The 20,107-nt window shown below is 47.2% G+C and overlaps 1 protein-coding gene across 1 annotated transcript; it reads left to right on the top strand.

Moving 5' to 3' along the window:
- The first annotated feature begins 16 nt into the window (after positions 1-16).
- On the top strand, positions 17-19,493 carry LOC133063210 (group 10 secretory phospholipase A2-like). Its single transcript, XM_061152335.1, has 4 exons — positions 17-95; positions 3,895-4,045; positions 5,315-5,421; positions 19,351-19,493. The coding sequence occupies exons 1-4, from the start codon at positions 17-19 to the stop codon at positions 19,491-19,493; spliced, it is 480 nt and encodes a 159-aa protein (XP_061008318.1).
- Positions 19,494-20,107: the final 614 nt, after the last annotated feature.

The following is a 20,107-nucleotide window of genomic DNA, read 5'->3' as shown; positions in this document are numbered from 1 at the left end:
CCAGCCGACGGGTCCGATGGCTCCGTTGCCTTTGTGCCCGACGGTAGGGCTGTTGCTGCTGCTGCTCCTGGGATCTGGACCCGGGCTCAGAGCAGGTGAGTGGAGGGACAGGACCCCGGGCTTCCTGGGACTCCTTCAGTCCTCCCCGGGATACCTGGAACCCTGCCTCCCCACCCATCCGCAAGAACTCCAACTCCCCAGCCCTTCCAGGGGACCCAGGAGCCCTACAGTCCCTGGCTCACCTTTGTGTAGCCCACCTGCGCATTGCTTCCTGGCTTCCTGGGAGTCCTGTGTGTTTCCCCCACCTCCACCTCTTCCCCAAAAGCCCCTGCCTCATTCACCCCTTCCAGGGACCCTGAAACCTTCTCCAGGGGGGCTCTGTGTTCTCCCCAAACATCCCCTCTGTCACCCTCTCCAGTGATCAGACCTCCCCAGCACCTGACTTGGGGTGCTGTGAACCCCCCTTTCTCTCCGTCTGTCCCTGGGGTCTGCTGTGGGACCACCAGGGAGACACCAGAGGTTGGAAGGAACAGGGGAAGAAGGGGCCTAACCCTACCTGGAGCCAGGGAAGAAGGTGATGTCTCCTTCTCACCCACTCCTAGACATCACCCTTGGAGAGGTCCCCTCGGCAACCTCCCGTTTCTAGGTACATGGATTCCAGAGGGAAATATGTGGTCATCACAAGCAAGGAGACACACAGGCATAGAACACCACCAGCAACATCTGGGCACACAGGTGTTGGGCTCACGGATGGCCTCAGACACATGCTGCATGCTTGCTCAGTCGCTTCAGTCGTATCTGCCTCTTTGTGACCCCAGGGACTGTAGCCTGCCAGGCTCCTCTGTCCATGGGATTCTCTGGGCAAGAATACTGGAGTGGGCTGCCGTGCCCTCCTCAGGCTCACACACAGACACAGGCAAACACACACGGAGGGGAACATGCTCACACACACTCACACACAGGAATACTGAGACAGTCCCATATGAGCACACACACACAGAAGCACACACACAGAATCACACTGCACGCATACACACACATATCCTCAGGCCCATAGGAAGCCTGGGCAGCCTTGGCACTCCCAGCAGAGGCTGTTGTGGGCAGACAAAGCAAACAGCCCCCAGAATGACCTGCCCCACCTAAGTTGGCATAGAGGGAGTGTTTGCCTTGGTTACAAACCCAGTGCTGGGCATCCACCCATGCTCGGGTTCTCCCTAAGGCTGAGCCCCGGACCCTGAGATGCCAGAGTCGGGGTCGAGTCAGGGTAGGAGGACCTCTGGGGACAGCTTTGGGGTATGGGTTTGGAACTGGGGTCTTTTCAGATGTGCTTGTTATTTTTTTTTAAAATTTTTATTTATTTATTTTTGGCGGATTCTTAAGTCCCCAGCCAGGGAATCAAACCATGCCCCCTGCAGTGAAAGCACAGAATCGTAACCACTGGACCGCCGGGAAGTCCCCAGATGTGCTTAGACTGGAAGTTTTCCATGGGGCTTGGTGGATCCAGGGGTCAAGGGACCTTTTTTGAAAGACCACTCATGCCAGGGGACCTGAGGCTCCTAGGGCAGAGATCTGTCCAGGCTGGAGGGTCATTACCATGAGCAGAGAGCGGCACAGGGTGACGAGGGCCCCTGTGGTCACATGGCAGGGAGGCAGATTACAGAAGGAGGTGATGAGTGAGCTAGGTGAGGATGAGGTAAGGGCATTTGCTATACAGGGTGTATGTGACTGTGTGATGGGAAGTTTAATTGGAGGAATAGGGTCCACGTGGGGTCCACGTTGAGAGAGGGCGCTGGAGGGGTGAGAGGGTGGGCTCCTGCAGAGCCTCTGGCTCAGTGAGGACCCCAAGCTTTACCTGGAGCGGGTTGGGAGCCTGGGGAGGTTGCAGGCAGAGATGTGGGCAGCTGGGAGCAGCACTGGGCAAGTCCTGTGAGCGTGAGGGCTGGTCATCCAGAGAGGAGGGCAAAGCTTTTAACCCTAAACTTTTTTTACATTTTATTTCTATTTAACTTATCTCTATTCCCCTTGATGAATATGCTCCTTTTTCTACTGAGAAAAAAACAAAATTGAGGGGATTTCCTGGCTATCCAGTGATTAAGAAGGACTCTGAATTTCCACTGCAGTGGGCCTGGTTCAATCCCTGGTCAAGAAACTTAGACCCCACAGGCTGTGCCTTGCGGCTAAACAAAACCAAAAAAAAAAAAAAAAAAACCAAACCAACCCAACAACAACATAAAAAATTGAATTTGAATTTTGACCTGGATTCTTCAAAGAAAAGTCAGCATGATACAATCTTGTTCTACATTTTGAAAATGTGAAAGGGCGATGATTGAAGACACTGCAAATCTCTGGATTCTCAGTCCTGGAGCCGTGGGTGGAGAGTGAGCTCCCAGGGGTCAGGCCAGCATGGGAACAAGTTTCTGTTCAGCAGGTCACCCACGGTGGGACCTAGGATGGGTCCTTTTGCCTCTCCTAGCCTCAGTCCCTCCATCTGTGAATGGGAGACTAGCAGCCCACAAGACAAGGAGATTGACAACAGGTGTTGCCTGTAGATTGGGGAGTGTGTGCCCGTGCCAGGTGAAGTTCAAGTGCAAGCTTCTCCACGCTGTGGCTCTGATTGTGTGAGTGTGTTTCCTACTTGTTGACTGTGTGCAGCCTGTGAGATCTTAGTTCCCTGACCGGTGATTGAACCCCTGCCCCCACACTGCAAGCACAGTGTTTTAACCACTAGACCTCCAGGGAAGTCCCTGATTGTAGTTTTTGATCAAACAATAGAGTGGACTCTCGGACCTCACCAGAAGCAGGAGTGGCTCAGGGGTTCTCTGATGCCCAGTCGCAGTGGGTTTGACCACCCCTGACCAAGAGCAGTGGACTCCTCAATGCCCCTTACCTCTATCACCCCAGGCCTCCCTCTCCTGCTGCTATTGGGTGAGGAGGAACCACTGGATTGGGAGTCAGAAGTGCCCCCGCCCCCACCCCATGACTGTAGGGGTCGTACTTCCCATCTGAGCCTCCTCTTTCTCCCATGTGAGATGCGGGGGTTCCAGTTGCACCAATTGTGTCCTGCTATGGGCCACAGCAACAGGAGGATCCAGAGAAATGGCTGGGATGGGGTCACAGGGCCTCCCTGTGTGGCAGGAAGCTGTGCCCAGGCAGTGAAAATAAGAGGAGATGCAAAGAATCTGGAAGGCAGTGGTGAGGGGGTCAGGGAGGTCCCTGTAGAGGATGGCAGGGACCCTGTTTGTTTCATCTCTGATGTCCAGTGCCCAGGACAGGCATCTGGACAGACATTTAATGCACAACCCACAATCCAACTGTGTCTGAAGTTAACATGGGCAAAAGATTGAGAATGAGGGCATTCCAGGAAGAGGGGCCAGCCAGTGCAGGGCCTAGAGGTATGATTTCTTTTTCAGATGCCGTGGCTCTGTGACCTGTTTTCTCCTTCACGGCTGCCTTGAAGATATTGATAATAATAGTTAGAGCTCATTGTGTGCCTTTAATTTACACGCATGATCTCATTCCATTCTAGGGAGTAAGGTCCCCTTATTCCCCTGTTTTAAGATGAGGAAACCAAGGCACAGAGAAGTTGAGTGGTCCAAGGTCACACAGCTAGGAAGAAGGAGAAGCAGGATGCAGCCCTGAGATAGTCATCCAGAGGATGAGATGGTTGGATAGCCTCATCGACTCAATGGACATGAGTTTGAACGAGCTCTGGGAGGCAGTGAAGGACAGGGAAGCCTGGTGTGCTGCAGTCCATGGGGTCACAAAGAGTCGGACACGACTGAGCGACTAAACAACAACAAGTCTTCCAGACACTTTTCAGGCTAGTGCCTGTCCCCAGGCCAGGACAGTCCCCACCTGCAGCCTCTAACCTTTGTCTCCCTCCCCGACCCCCAGCTCCCCAGAGGTCACATGTGCACCGACGTGGGCTCTTAGGACTGGCTGGGGCTATTGACTGTGTTGGCCCTCGACCCGCCTTGGTCTACTTGAATTACGGCTGCTTTTGTGGTCTGGGGGGCCATGGCCAGCCCCAGGATGCCATTGACTGGTGAGTGCATGCTGGGGGCTTAAGATGCCCACCACCTGGGGTGGTTAGGGCCTATGAGGACACACTCAAAGCTGAGGTTGGGGTTTAGATATGAAGCCCCCAGCAAATGGTGCTCCTTGCAGGCAAAGGGTCTTCTGGGCAACATGCCCATGCGGCCAGACCTTGGTGCCAGGTGCCCCCCAGTCTGGCTGCGAGATGATTACTTTAGCTGAAAAAAAATCATACATCCCTGACCAGACTTATTATGCACCAGAACTGTCCTGAGAGCCCCTTTGAGTTCTCACAACAACCCCATTTCAGAGATAAGGAAACTGAGGCTCAGAGAGATCAGCTTGTCTTAGGGCCACATACAGAGTGAGGGCTGGGGGCTGGGATTTGAGCCCAGGCGGCCTGGCTGGATTCACACCCCTGATCACTGCCTTCTGCTGCTGGGTGAAAAGGGCCTGTTCTGTGCCAGACTGTGGGCCTAGACCTTGCCACGACCTCCTCTCATTTGCCACCACAGCCATGGCCATCCGATGGTGATCCCTATTTTACAGATCAGGTCCCAGAGCCACTCACCTCCATTTCCAGAGTGATTAGGGGGCAAAATGTTGATTGTCTCTTCCGGATCTTGGAGGATGTAGTTGTCACTGACAGGTCTCTATCCAGCCTTGTGCCACCAAGGCTCCTGCCGCGGGCCCTGCTCTTCCTCCCACACTCTGGGTGTCTGGTTCCTGCACATCTTTCCAGACATAGCCCGCCAGGCATCACCCCCTCTTGGAAGTCTTCTCTGAAGCCTAGCTGGACCTGGCATCCCCTCTGGCTCCCAGAATCCCATCACCTGCATCCTAGTGTTTCTCACCATGCCCACGGCATCTGGAGATTTGCCTGCCTCCCCCATCCTGGGGGTGGGGGCTGGTGCTTGGGCTGAGACCTCAAGCAGGAAGAGTGGGCAGGAAGTTCTCCCAGGCAGAGGCAGATTGGGGGCAAAATCAGGAGGTAGGGAGGGTATGGCTGGAAGGGACCAGCGTGGCTGGAGCTCAGAGGCTCAGAGACTGAGGCAAGCAAGGGCCAGATTTGAGCATGGCAGAGAGGTAGAGGTAGAGCAAGACACACTGGGGTCAGTGGAATTAATTCCCAGGATGGGGATTCTCAGGGACAAAGCCTGGACCAGAAGATGCCGTCCCCTGTGGGTCCTCGATCTCCTGAAGTTATGGCACAGGAGGATGGCCAAGGGACCATCCTTGCCCTCACTCACCCCTTAGTCTGTCCGTCTGCTCTCCACAGGTGCTGTCATGCTCATGACTGCTGCTACACGCATGCAGAGAACTACGGCTGCAATCCCAAGTTGCAGCCCTACTCCTGGAATTGTGTCAATCAGAGAGTCATGTGTGGTGAGTTCCCAGCGTAACACCCAGCAGCAGCCATTGGCTGGAGTGTAGAGGGGCTTCGCGCTGTAGGTGGGGCCATCTCTCCCATCTGCCCCAGTCTCCACCATGCCCTATTGTCTCTCCAACATTGAGGCCAAGGGTCAATTACCATAGTTCATTTCTCCTGTGCTGCTTTTGTTAAGGAAAAGGAATATTTCTGTCAAACCTAGGAAAACAGAAGGTAGGTCCAAAGGCTGAATGATTTGAGAAAAATGGGAGTGGTGTGTGAGCCCATTTATTTATCAGAATGAAGAGTACGCCTGTGTTTAATGGATCCCCTTTGTGTTAGCCCTGCCGGCCCCAGGGGATGTCTGAGCTTGCAGACCCTGGCCTGAGGCTGACAGCTTGGTCTGTGATTCAGATTCTGTGATGTCACCAAGCCCTGATCTCTTGGGGCCTCCGTTTCTCACTGGTAAACTGGGGGCGGAAATCAAGCTGGCCTCTGGTGAGGATGAAATGACAGTGTCATGGCATTTCATGCCTAATAGATGTCATTAATGGTCTGTTGAAGAAATCACCCAACACAGAACCTCCGATGAGCAAGACCAGGCACAATTTCATGGAGACCAGGATTTAGGGAAGGACATGAACACAGTTCTGAGTAACCCCGAACACCCCCATGAGAAAGTTATTTCTCTTTCAATTTTCTTTTAATCCTTCTAATTTTGTGAACTTAGGAGAAAGTCAGTTTTAATTTAGCTAAAACATCTGTGGGACCCTCCCTGATCCTTTTGAACAGAGAGAGTAGATTTCTGGCTTATAACGTTATTCAAAAACAGTTCTATTCTTAAATTTAATTCTGGCTTTAAAAAATCCTTCATATCTATCCATCTGTCATCTCTCTGTTACTTCTCTTTAACCACAAGCAGCATGTATTTAATGAGGATAATTCCTACATAACCTGATACCGCTGTACATTTTACATGACTAGCTACCTGTAAAGCTGAAAGAAAAATAAACCTGTGGTTAAAACTATTTTGTCCCTCAGGGCAATCTTACTGGTTTTCAAAACAAACCAATAAGAAAAGGAATGAAGTACTTGTTTTTAGGATTATCTTCTGATGGATGGTGTTTTCCATTTACAGTTTCTGTTCACATAAGTTTAAAAAGTTGAATCAAGGGAAGAAACAGGATGTGAATAATTGTACAGGCACAATGTAGATAAGGCTGGGACTTGGGCAGTGAGACTCCAAGTTATCTGAGGAGCTAGAAATGAAACACACAGACAACGGGCTCCATAACTTTTTTTTTCTTTTTACTCTTAACTGAGAATAAGCATAACATAAAATTAATCATTTTAAAGTGTACATTTCAGTGACATGTAATACATTCACAATGTCCTCCAACCATCACCTCTATCTATTTCCAAAACATTTTCTTTTTAACTTATTTTTGGATGCACGGGGTCTTCTCTGATGTGTGCGAGCTTTCTCTAGTTATGGCAAATGGGGGCTACTCTCTAGTTGTGGTGCACAGGCCTCTCCTTGCGGTGGGTTTTCTTGTTGTGGGGCAGGGCTGTAGGCCATGTGGGCTCAGTAGTTGTTTTGACTCGGGCTTTGTTGCTTGGTAGCATGTGGCATCTTCCTGGACCAGTAATGTGTCCCCTGCAACTGGCAGGCAGATTGTTAACCATTGGACCACCAGGGGTTCCCAAAACATTTTCATCAACATCCCTCCAAAATCACGTACCTTTTAAGTGCTCAGTTCCTATTCCTCCTCTTTCCAGCATCTGGCAACCACCAATTTGCTTTCAATCTCTATGGATTTATGTATTCTAGATATTTCATATAAATGATGTCATACAATAAGCCTTTTGTGTCTGACTTCTTTCACTTAGCCTCATGTTTTCAAGGTTTATTTATGTTGTAGCATGTATCTGAACTTCATTCCTTTTTATGACTGAATAATATTCCATTGTAGGTATATACTACATTTTGTTTATTCATTCATTCATTGTAGGACATTGTATTGTTTCTGAAACCATTTACCTCAGATTGGGACTTGAACCCACATGCTGGGACTTGAACCCAGCCAACACCCGGTTTGGGACTTGAACCCACATGAAGTGAAGTGAAGTGAAAATTGCTCAGTTGTGTCCAACTCTCTGTGACCCCATGGACAGTCCATGGGATTCTTCAGGCCAGAGTACTGGAGTAGGTAGCCTTTCCCCTCCCCAGGGGATCGTCCCAACCCAGGGATCAAAGCCAGGTCTCCCACATTGCAGGTGGATTCTTTACCAGCTGAGCCACAAGGGAAGCCCAAGAATACTGGAGTGGGTAGCCTTATCCCTTCTCCAGGGGATCTTCCCGACCTAGGAATTGAACCAGGGTCTCCTGCATTGCAGGCGAATTCTTTACCAACTGAGCTCACATGGCTAGGACTCAAACCCAGACAAAACCCACGTACCTGGTTTCAGGACCTAATGAAGCTCAGGTTCTTGATGTCTCATCACAGAAAGAACTCAGTGAGAGACAAAGTGATAGGTGAGAAGTGGATTGATTCAGATTCAGAGAGAAGCACCCTCCACAGACAGAGTGTAGGCCATCGCAGAGGGTGAGTGTGGCCGCAAAGTGTGGTGTGGTTGGTTTTTATAGGCTGGGTAATTTCACATGCTAATGAGTGGGAGGATTATTCCAGCTATTTTCGGGAAGAGGTGGATATTTCCGGGATTTGGTCCACTGCCCACTCCTTGGTCTTTTGACAGTGCCTTGGAACTCTCATGGCGCCTCTGGGTGTGTCATTTCACTTGCTGATTGAGGATCAAGTTCTAGTCTTGTCTGCCATCTTGGTCCCATTTGATTCTAATCGGTTTATGTTGTGTCCTTGGGTTATGTCATTCTTTCAAAAGTTGTGCCCTGCCCCTTTTCCTCCTGTTACATTTCCACCTTTTAACTACAGGGAACGGTGCTGCTGTGAACATTTGTGAACAAATATTTGTTTGAATACCTGTCTTCATTTCTTTGGGGGCATATATATAGGAGTGGAATTGTTGCGTCATCTGGTAATTCCATTTTACTTTTTGGGGACCCCTTCCCTGGTGGCTCAGATGGTAAAGAATCTGCCTGCAATGCAGGAGATCTGGGTTTGATCCTTTGGTCAGGAAGATCCACTGGAGAAGGGAATGGCTACCCACTCCAATATTCTTGCCTGGAGAATTCCATGGACAGAGGAGCCTGGTGGGCTATCGTCCATAGGGTCGCAAAGATTCAGATATGACTGAGTGACTGACACTTTCACACCAATTTTTGCTATAGGTGCTGCACTGTTTTACATTCTCATTAGCAATGTATAGTGGATTTCTCCACAGCCTTGCCAACATTTGCTATTTTTCTTTTTTTATTTTTTATTTAGTGGAGATAATTCATGTATCTCATTGTGACTTTGATTTGCCTTTTTCTCATGACTAATGATGTTGAACATCTTTTCATGTGCTGGTTGGTCATTTTTCCATCCTCTTTGGAGAAATGTCTATTCAAGTCTCCTGCTCATTGAGTAGTTTGCCCTATTGTTGAATTGTGAGAGTTTCTCATTCTGGTTGCTGGACTCTATCATCTACGTGGTTTGCAAAAGATTTCCTACCATTCTGTTGCCTTTTTATTTTCTTGATAATGTCTTTGGTATACAAAAGTTTTAATTTTGATAAAGCCTGATTTATCAGTTTTGTCTTTTTGATTTTGGGGCTGCACTGGGTCTCTGTTATGGCAAGTGGGCTTCTCCAGTTGTGGCGCGTGGGCTCCAGAATACCCAGGCTGAGGAGATGTGGTGCTAGGGCTCCAGAGCACGTGGTCTCTCTAGTTGGGGTGTGCAGGCTTAGTTGCCCTGCAGCGTGTAGGGTCTTAGTTCTCCAGTCAGGGATCACGCTCACCTCCCTGCTTTGGAAGGCAGATTCTTAACCACTGCATCGTTAGGGAAGTCCCAATTTTGTCTTCTGTGGATTGCATTTCTGGTGTCCTATCTAAGAATTTGTTGCCAGATCCAAGGTCATGAAGATTTAACCCTGTATTCTTCAAGCAGTGTTATAGCTTGAACTCTTATTTATTTTTAATTTTATTGAAGTATTATTGATTTATAATGTTAATTTCTGCTGAACAGCGAAGTGACTCAGTTATATATTCTTTTTCACTGAACTCTTAACTTTAGGTCACTGATCTACTTTGAGTTGGTTTTTGTCTATGGTGGGTGGTAAGAGTTCACGTTTATTCTTTGGCATATGGATATTCAGTTATTCCAGCACCATTTGTTGAAGAGACTCTTTTGTCCCCGTTAAAACGTCTTGGTACTCTTGTTGAAAATCACTTGGCCCTTAGATCGGTGTCATCTCTGAGCCTGTTTTCTTACCTGGAAGATGGATGTTGCAAAGATGAAAAAAAAAAGAGTTTATAATGTGATACCCTGACTGGGTGGAGGTTGCTACTTTTTTCCCGCGTCTCTCCTCCATCCCTCATCCTTATCTGAACCTCTCTCTGATCCCCACTGCCTCCACCTGAGAGAACTGAGGGTCTGGTGTGATTCTTCACTGAAACCCCAGCTTCTGCAGACTTGGTCTGCTCTAGAGGCAAGGAGACTTCCCTTTCACTTTTCACTTTCATGCATTGGAGAAGGAAATGGCAACCCACTCCAGTGTTCTTGCCTGGAGAATCCCAGGGATGCGGGAGCCTGGTGGGCTGCCGTCTCTGGGGTTACACAGAGTTGGACACGACTGAAGTGACTTAGCAGCAGCAGCAGCAACAGAGGCAAGGAGGCTATACTAAGGGTTACATAGAAGGATATTCTTAGATATGCACAGACTCTTAGCCATGTCTTCTTAGTCTACTTTAAGAGTTGGCATAGAGCAAAGCTGAATTAACATGGAGTCCTTGATTCAGTCAATCAAGGACTGAAAATGCCCCAGATATCATCTCATCCAACCATCTCACTTAGAGTTGCAGGGAAATGAAGCCCAGGGAAAGAAGTGACCTGCCTAACATGGTGATGATAAGCCCACTTCTGGGCATATTCTCTGTCCCCACACTGCCCCCTTCCATTGTGAGTGGAGAGGGGAAGTGGATCTTGAGTTGGAAAATATGTTAAAGACCTTTCTCTTTTCCCTTCAACCTGCATGTTCTGCTGCCCCTAACCATGTGAAAGGGCTTCCTAGGTGGCACAAATGGTAAAGAACCCGCCTGCCAATGCAGGAGATGCAAGAGATGTGGGATCGATCCCTGGGTGGGGAAGATCCCCTGCAGAAGGGAATGGCAACCCACTCCAGTATTCTTGCCTGGACAATCCCATGGACAGAGGAGCCTGGTGGGCTACAGTCCATGGGGTCACAAAGAGTCGGACACGACTGAGCGCACACACACACACATGCACGCACGCACACACACAACCATCTAGAAATGGTGTTTGTGAAATACGCATTAGTGTGTCAGCTAGCGGGGCTATTTACAGAACTGCTTTCCCTGAACCGAATGAAGAGAACCAAAATATCTATTATGCATTTTTCGGCTAAAAATATTCTCTTATTCTGTTTGGAGATATTCTGAACTTAGCTGTTTGCTTAATTACAGGTGTGGCCCATTTTCCATTTATGGGCTTGACAAATATATTTTTAAAAAATGTTAAGCATATAATAATATTTACCGGCAAGCCTTTATTTTAAACTTAACCCTTGGGACCTGGGTTTCCTTTTCAGTTTTTTTATTATTCTTGAATAACATGAATCTGTTGGGCTTCTGAGGCCATAGAATAGTGAGACCAAGCCTTGTTTTTCAAAGGATTTTCTTGCTTATGGAGAAGTGGGGAGCATAGAGGAGGGACAGACACTGGGTCAGGAGATGCTGGGCTGGAATCCTGGTACAGTCTTTCCCAGATCTGTGGCCTTGGACAAGTTACTGAATCCCTCAAGCCTCACTTTCCTTATCTGTAGAATGGGAATAATAAAACTCTGGTGCTGGGTTTGTACAAGAATTGGAAATGATGTATGTCTTTTCTATATTCTCCCAACAACCATTATTGAGAATCTACTCTGTGCCGGGCTCCCTGATGTGTAAAACAGAGGAGCAAGGCTCTGTGGTCTAAAAAGAGAGCAGGAAATAGTGTCCATGCCAATTGCTTTTATAAGTGCTTGTTGCAAAAGCAATCAATGAAGTACTATACGTGAAAGTGAAAAATGAAAGTGTGAGTTGCTCAGTCATGTCCGACTCTTTGCGACCTCAACTACAGCCTGCCAGGCTCCTCTGTCCATGGAATTCTTCAGGTAAGAACATTGGAATGGGTAGCCATTCCCTTCTCCAGGGGGTCTTCCTGATCCCAGGAATCAAATCCAGGTCTCTTGCATTGCAGGCAGATTCTTTAGTTATACATACTACAACATAGATGAACCTTGAAAACACGATGCTCATAAAAGAAGCCAGGCACAAAAGGTCACACATTGTATGATGTCATGTATATGAAATTTCAGCCTAGGCAAATCCATAGAGACAGAAAGCTGTCTCTAAATGGTTGCCAGGGATTCCAGAGAGGGGAAGTGGGGAGTGACTTAAATATGGGGTTTCTTTCAGAGTGATAAAAATGTTTTGTGATGATCATACAACATTGCTGCTGCTGCTAAGTCGCTTCAGTCGTGTCCGACTCTGTGCAACCCCACGGACGGCAGCCCACCAGGCTCCCCCATCCCTGGGATTCTCCAGGCAAGAACACTGGAGTGGGTTGCCATTTCCTTTTCCGTGTACAACATTATCAATGTACTAAATGCCACTGACTTGGTGGCAAAATGGTAATTTGAGGGAACTTCCTTGGTGGTCCAGTGGTTAAGATTTTGCCTTCCAATGCAGGGAGTGTGGGTTCAGTCTCTGGTTGAACCAGAGATTGTTTCAACCAAACTAAGACCCCACATGCCTTGAGGCCAAAAAACCAAACATAAAACAGAAGCAGTATTGTAGCAAATTCACTGAAGACTTTCAAATGGTAAATTTCATTATGGGAATTTTGCCTCAGTCAAAATGTATCCTCACACTAGAATGCTAGGGGTCAGAGAGATCTCACTGAGAAGATGCCATTGAAGCAGAGACCTGGGGAATAAAGGAGCCATAGGAAGAGGTGGTGGGAACAGTCAGTGCAAAGGCCCCGCGGTAGCGACGAATGTCTGGGTGGTTTGAGGAGCACAGGAGGAGGGTGAGGCTGGAGCAGAGTCACCCAGGGAGAGAGTGGTAGGTGATGATGGTGGGATGAGGAGAGCCAGGCTTTCTCACTGTGTACAGGCTTCTCACTGCGGTGGCTTCTCTTGCTGCAGAGGGCAGGCTCTAGGGCACTCGGACTCCTCAGCATGAGAGATCTTCCTGGACCAGGGATCCTGCAAGGTGTTGGCAGCTTTCCTCTGGGAGAGACGGGGAGCCAGGGGATGTTCTGAGCAGAGGAGGAGCCTGATCTATCTGATCTACATTTTAACCAAACCACTCTGGTTGCTGCTTGGAATATAGCTGGAGGGGGCAAGGATGGGAGCCAGGTCCCCGTGTGAGGCTGTTGCAGGGATCTGGGTGAGAGGTGCCTTGGACAGATGACAACAGTGGAGGTAGTGGAAGGTGGAGCCGGGGGCCTCCCATGGATGGGGGAGGGAAGGGGAAATGGCTGGAGTGTTTGTTGCAGTCCCCCCGTCCTTAGACAGCTGTCCTTTAGCCGACTCTGCGGGAACAGTGCAACCTTGGAGCTTCAGTGGCTTTTTGCTCAGAAGTCCCTAGCCCACCAGGTCATGTTGCTCCAAGGGTGTGGCCCGTGGAAATTTTACCAGTAACAGTGCTGGCTCCTGTACCAGCTGGTTCATTTACCAATTTTTACATATTAGTTTTATCTATCTGTCCACCTGTCCATCCGTCTGTCTGCCCATCCATGCCCATGCCTTTTCTGATTCAAACCTAATCCACGTTTGTTATGGAAAATCAAAACATTCCAGAATCATTGCCATGTAGGAAGTTAGGCTCCATCCACGGCGTTAACTAGCTTCTGTTGTTTGGCATGTTGTTTTCTTTCAGATTTATGCATGTGTAAACGGACAAACAAGAATAAATATCAGGACTTCCCTGGTGTTCCAGTGGTTAAGAATCTGCCTGCCAATGCAGGGGATGCAAGTTCGATCCCTGATCCAGGAAGATCCCACAGGCCCTGGAGCAGCTAAGCCCAGGCACCGCAACTATCGAGCCTGTGCTCTAGAGCCCGAGAGTCGCAACAGAAGGCCCCGCAACTCGAGAGTAGCCCCTGCTTGTCACAACCACAATCCACTCACAGCAACGAAGACCCAGCACAGCCAAAAATACATAAAATAAATACATGTTTTTAAAAAAAGAACAAAAATCGGATCACGTTACATCCATAATTTTTTTTTTTTCACTTAATATTGTGTCTTGGACACCTTGGAACATCTAGGTTGGCCTCATTCTTAAATATATATTTATTTTAGGCCCTGGTGGGTCTTTGTTGCTGCATGGGCTTTCTCTAGTTGTGGTGGGCAGGCTTCTCAATGCTGTGCCTTCTTTTATTGTGGACCGTGGGGTCTAGGGTGCATGGGCTCAGTAGCTCTCGGGCTCTAGAGCACAGGTTCAATAGTTGTGGCTCACAGGCTTAGTTGCTGCGTGGCTTGGGGGATCTTCTCGGACCAGGGATCAAACCCCTGTCTCCTGCACTGGCAGATGGAGTCTTTACCACCGAGCCACCAGAGAAGCCCCAGCCTCATTCTTTTAAAGCCTGACAATCACCTGCAGCAGTGTCTCCATCTTGACACTATGGACATTTGAGGCTGGATCTCTGGTGTGGGGGCCATCCTGGGCATTGTAGATGTTTAGTAACATCCCTGGTCTCTACCAACCAGATGCCAGTAAGGAATCTCTTACCTTCCACGTGGGACAGCCGAAGATGTCTCTAGACACTGCCATAGGCCCAGTGGGGACACCACGGCCTGCAGCTGAGAATGGCCAGTCTGAGGCACCAATGTACTTCATTTTGCAGAGACCGTGGTTGTTTATAAGGCCTTGTGCACCTGTGAGAGGTTTTTGCAGCATGGAGTCTTAGAACTGTGGGGTCAGCTGGTGTATCTGAGGCACCCTTAGAATTTATATGTAGAAAGGGCTGGCGGGCAGTCGGAAAGGGAGGTTAGAGAACTTGTCCTGGAGGAGTATTTACTCTGCAAGGTCATTTAACAATGTAAATAGTGTTTATTGTAGAACCTGGGGAGGTGCTAAAGGGAGGCCTGGTGAAGATTAGGGAGGAGAAGGGCCATCAAAGGCCCCACAAGCCACCTCCTCTCAGCATTGCCACTGAGTGGTATAGATATTTTAAGGTTAACAAGTAAACTAAATTCAAAATAGTGGCCCCTCACATTTGGTTAATTGAGATCACTTTTCCACGATGAAAGTACTGTATGGCTCAAAGTAGAAAAGTTTCAAATTGCAACTTTTCCCACAAAAGTTTTGTGGGAAATGAAACTCCTACTGACACTACCCAGACCTCCATTGGATTAATTTTCTGGTGCTGTTCTGGTTTTGTCTTTTTTTGAGTGCACAATACATAAAAAATACACCAGTGTGTTTGTACCCCTTCATTTTTCTTAAATATAAGTCGCATCCCATGTCATTAATGGCAAAAACCATCACAATATTGCAAAGTAATTATCCTCCAATTAAAATAAATTAAGTAATTTTAAAAAACTCTATTAAAAGAATAGATTGTTGTTGTTGTTCAGTCACCAAGTTGTGTCTGATCTTCTGTGACCCCACTGGACTGCAGCACACCAGGCTTCCCGTCCTTCACCATCTCCCGGAGTTTGCTCAAACTCATGTCTATTGAGTCAGCGATACCATCCAACCATCTTATCCTCTGTTGCACCCTTCTCCTCTTGCCCTCAATCTTTCCCAGCATCAGGGTCTTTTCCAACGAGCCGGCTCTTCACATCAGGTGACCAAGGTATTGGAGTTTTAGCTTCAGCATCAGTCCCTCCAATGAATATTCAGGACTGATTTCCTTCAGGATGGACTGGTTTTATCTCCTTGCTGTCCAAGGGACTCCCAAGAGTCTTCTCCAACACCAGAGTTCAAAAGCATCAATTCTTTGGTATTCAGCCTTCTTTATGGTCCAGCTCTCACATCTGTACATGACTACTGGAAAAACTGTAACTTTGACTTTATGGACCTTTGTCGGCGAAGTGATGTCTTTGTCTTTTAATATGCTGTCCAGGTTTGTCATAGCTTTTCTTCCAAGGGGGAAGCATCTTTTAATTTCATGAAAAGAATAGATATGTGTATGTGTAACTAAATCACTTTGCTTTACACCTGAAACTGACATTAAATTGACTATACTCCAATATAAAGTAAAAAAGTTTTTTTTAAAAAAGCTCTATTTGGGACTTCCCTGGTGGTTCAGTGGTTAAGACTCTATGCTCTCAATGCAGGGGGCCTGGGTTTGATTCCTTGTCAGGAAACTAGATCCCACATGTCGCAACTAAGACCTGGTGCAGACAGATTTAGTAATTGATTGATTTAAAAATCCCGTCTTAAAACTTGGATTTGTAAGGGCAGGTGAGTCCCCTGAGTTGATACCCTATTCCCTCTGGCAGACAAGCCTGGAGGCCTGGGATCAGGCTGAGCTGAACTGGGGATCAGTCCCTATGCCCCTTCTCTGGATTTTTCTTCTGTAAGGTTGGGGTGCTGATGCCGAAAGCTCAGCTTCTCTGTACACCTGTACCGAATCAAATCTTGGAGGCAGAATTTTGGGTGAAGTAGAAAAGGATAGGTTTATTGCTTTGTCATGCAAAGTGGGGGACAGAGCAGGCTTATGCCCTCAAAACCCACTTGGGAAGATGGTGAGAAGTTTTATATTAATTGTCCAAAGATGAGTGATCAGCTCGAGGACGTTCTTCTGGTGGGTTGGTGGTGAGGTAAGTGGGAGTCAACATCATCAACCTTCAAGTCCAACTAGCCTGAGACCTATGCGCTTGTGGGCAGCATACTACTGGTAACTTCTCCCACCTGGAAGCCTTTCCGTATCTGCAAAATATCTCAGACATTCTTGTGTGGATCTGTGGACAGGAAAACGGGACCTTGTCCCAAGCCTGCTCTTGACTGTTTCTCCCTGGTCTCCCATCTCCTGCCTTCCCTAGTTAATGACTGCTTGACTCTGCCTACTGGAACTCAGGGAAGGAGCTGGAGGAACTCATGGAGAACTCATGGAGGCTAGGGAAGGCTGTTTCCTAGAATCAAAGAAATGAGGGACACAAAGGCCTTGTGCCCAGGAGCCCCAGAGGGCCCTGCATGCCTCCAGGGCCAGTGGCCCTGCCCTGAGAGGGCTGGGTGAGATGGGACCACGGAGCCAGCCCTCCACGTAACTGCACAGTTAGCACAGGCTTCCATCATCTTGACTTTTTCTGTTAAATGTACTTAATTATAACCAAGGCAATTTTTTGTTCTGTTTTTTAAAATTTTGTTTTGTTTTGTTTTGGCCATGCAGCATGGCTTGGGATATTAGTTCCCTGCCCAGGGATCCAATCTGTGCCCGTGGCAGTGAAAGTTTGGAGTCCTAACCCCTGGACCACCAGGGGACCCCCAAGGCAGAGTGTTTAAACACAGGCTCTTGGAGTTGGGGGTGTTTGTGTTTTGCCTTCTCTCTCAATAGTTTCCCAGAGTGTGAGAAGCTTAATAAATGAATTTAAGTGAGAAGGATTTTTCCTTTCAGTCCTTTGTTAATTTTTCCAGTTAGGCAAGGAGGAAGTGTCAATTGCATGATAGTCTTGACTGCTAGAGAGGGTAAACCTCTCTTACACTTGCTAATCTTCCTTTTTTTTAAAACCATGAGCCTCCATTCTGGGGGCTCATAGCCTTCAGGTGGGTAACAGCATTTAACTAGACTTTGATATTAGAACTTTATCTTCACTGGCTTTTTTTTAAAAGTCAGTTTTATATATTTGTGATATAAGATTTTGATTTTCCATTTATGTCAGTGATGATTTAATGTAATTTAATACTATTTAATATAATTAAATCATAGTTTAAAATTGATTTGCTATTAAAAATAAAGGGGATTTAAAGATATCCCTGGTGTCTCAGTGGTAAAGAATCTGCCTGCAATGCAAGAGACATGAATATTAACTTTGGGTCGGGAAGATCCCCTGGAGAAGGAAATGGCAACTCACTCCAGTATTCTTGCATAGAAAATCTCATGGATAGAGGAGCCTGGTGGGCTACAGTCCATGGGGTCACAAAAGGGTCAGACAAGACTGACAGACTGAACACACATAAAGCTATCATCTTGAAGCTGCCATGGGCCTGAGTTTGGGAAACCCTGTGTGCAGTCATGCTGATAAACACCTTTAATCAACTCAGTTCATTACAGGGTCTGAGGGCCTCAGGCCCCCTGCCTCCTGCTTGACATCCCCCAACCCTGCCCCTGTTCATCACTCCAGGTGCTGCCAAGCTCTCTGAGTGTTGCCCTGAGACAGAAGCTGAATTTTCTCTCATGCTTCACCTTGCTAGGATCTCTAAGGAACTTGTGCATTTTAAGAGGGGATCTTTAAGATTAGTTGGCAGCTTAAGGAGGTCAGCTGCAGTTCATAAGCACCTGCTGTATGCCCTACATTTTACTGACTTCGTCTCCTTTCATTCTCCCAACAGCCCTTAGAAGTAGGTACTTGTAGTATCCTCATGTGGCCCCTGTGGAAACAGCCTGGGAAGGATGCAGTGATGTGTCCAAAGGAACTATATCCATGGCTGAGCTGGCTACCTCCAAACTCATGCTTTACTGTACCTCTGGAAGAAATTTGGAAGGCTTTAATAGTGGGTGTCCCCCCACACACACCCCTGGCTCCACCGCCCATATTGTGAATAATTAAAAACCCACAGTCAAAGGCAGGTGATGTATCCAGAGCTGTTATATCTTCTAGATTAATAGATACAACTTGAAGATCACAAAATCTTTCCAACCCAAAGGAATGATTCAGTAGCAGCAAAATTCCCAAGGTAGAGGGAGATTTATCTTTGGGTGGCAGCCTTTGCATCTCTGTATAAAGTAGGCCCAAGATGGAAGGGAGAGATGGAATATGAAATTGTTACCTAAAACAAGCTGTTTTTTTATATGGTATTATGTCATCTGCATATAATGACAATTTTACCTCTTTTCTTCCAATTTGGATACCCTTTATTTCCTTTTCTTATCTGATTGCTGTGGCTAGGACTTCTAATATTATGCTGAATAGAAATGGCGAGAATGGGCATCCTTGTCTTGTTCCAGATTTCAGTGGGAAGTCATTCAGCTTTTCACCACTGAGTATTATATTGACCGTGGGAACAAGCTGTTTTCTTGAAGGAGCATCTGAAAGAGACTTGGAGAGAATAGGCAGGGAAGTGCAGGTGGAACCAACATTGATGGTGTGTATGCCTAGGGGCAAGCCCCTGCCTGGCACTTTATATACGCTTTCTCACCCTGGCTTCATAATAAACCTGCAAAGTGGACAGTGCCCCCATTTAAATGAGGACTTCACTCAGAAACTTCACAGTAAGGTTACACAGAGCAGGGATCCAAAAAATAAAAAAAGCCTGGATGGTTCCCAGGGACCCTCCGCTTGTCCAACTGGATCCTCAAATGCAATAGTGTAATACTGATGCAGGAGAGTTTTATAAAAGGGTGTATGGACTTTGGACCTCTCCTCTGAAAACATTACCCTGGTGACTTCAATTTTGTTTTCTGTAAAATGGACTGAATATCACCTTCCTTGGGAGTTGTCATGATGAGGGAGATCACTGTGGTGAACTGTCAAAGTGTTACCCGGATGCAGTTTAGGACCCTTCCTCTTCCCAGCTTTACTAGCTTCCCTTGTGATTATCCTCAGGTCTCTGCAAATCCCTGTTCTAACTTCAGTTTCTCTACTTCTTCCAGAACCAACGGAGGACAAATGCCAAGAACTCATGTGCAAGTGTGACCAGGAGTTTGCTTACTGCTTAGCCCAAGCAAAATACAACATTAAGTACCTCTTCTACCCCCATTTCTTGTGTAAGAACTCTTCACCCAAGTGTGACTGACTAGCCTGACTTGAAATGTTTTTGAACAAGGGAATAAAACTCCTTTTTGCTCATCAACAACCTCATTCAGTTCTTTGCAGAAGGGAGCTGAGGCCAAGCGTCAAAGCAGCAACCCTTGTGTTTGCTCTCTCTCCTGTCCTGGAACTTGGGCTAGAGCATTTGGTTTCCAGTTTGATTAATGTCAAAGGTCCCATGCCTGTTTACTTCTGACTGTATGGGGTTTGATACCACTTTTGACATTCAGCCTTTGTGAAAAAGGGCTAAGCCTTATCTTCTAACCTGCTCCTGATGGCAGGTAGTCAAAAGAGAACAAACACCTACCATGTGTCTAGATTCTGGGCAATAAACAAGCCAGCCACACGCTGCCCAAACGTGTGAAGTTCAAATCTAGTAGTTTTTAGCTCGAGTCTTCTTCCCATATCCCACTCCTCTTTTAACAGTTAAAATTTATTTCCTGATTACAGAAGTATAATAGTACCTAAGCATTGCTAAAAAACAACAAAAAAAGAAAAGAAATATATAAAGAAGAAAAAAATCCCACTCCAATTCTCACAGTCCAGTATAACCATATTTAGCATTTTAGTGTGCTGCTTCTCAGTCTTGTTGGCAATGTT

This window comes from Dama dama, chromosome 10, assembly GCF_033118175.1.
Source record: "Dama dama isolate Ldn47 chromosome 10, ASM3311817v1, whole genome shotgun sequence".
Classification (NCBI taxonomy): Eukaryota; Metazoa; Chordata; class Mammalia; order Artiodactyla; family Cervidae; genus Dama; species Dama dama.
The sequence above is the reverse complement of the archived record's forward strand: the minus strand, read 5'-3'. Positions and strand labels throughout refer to the sequence as shown.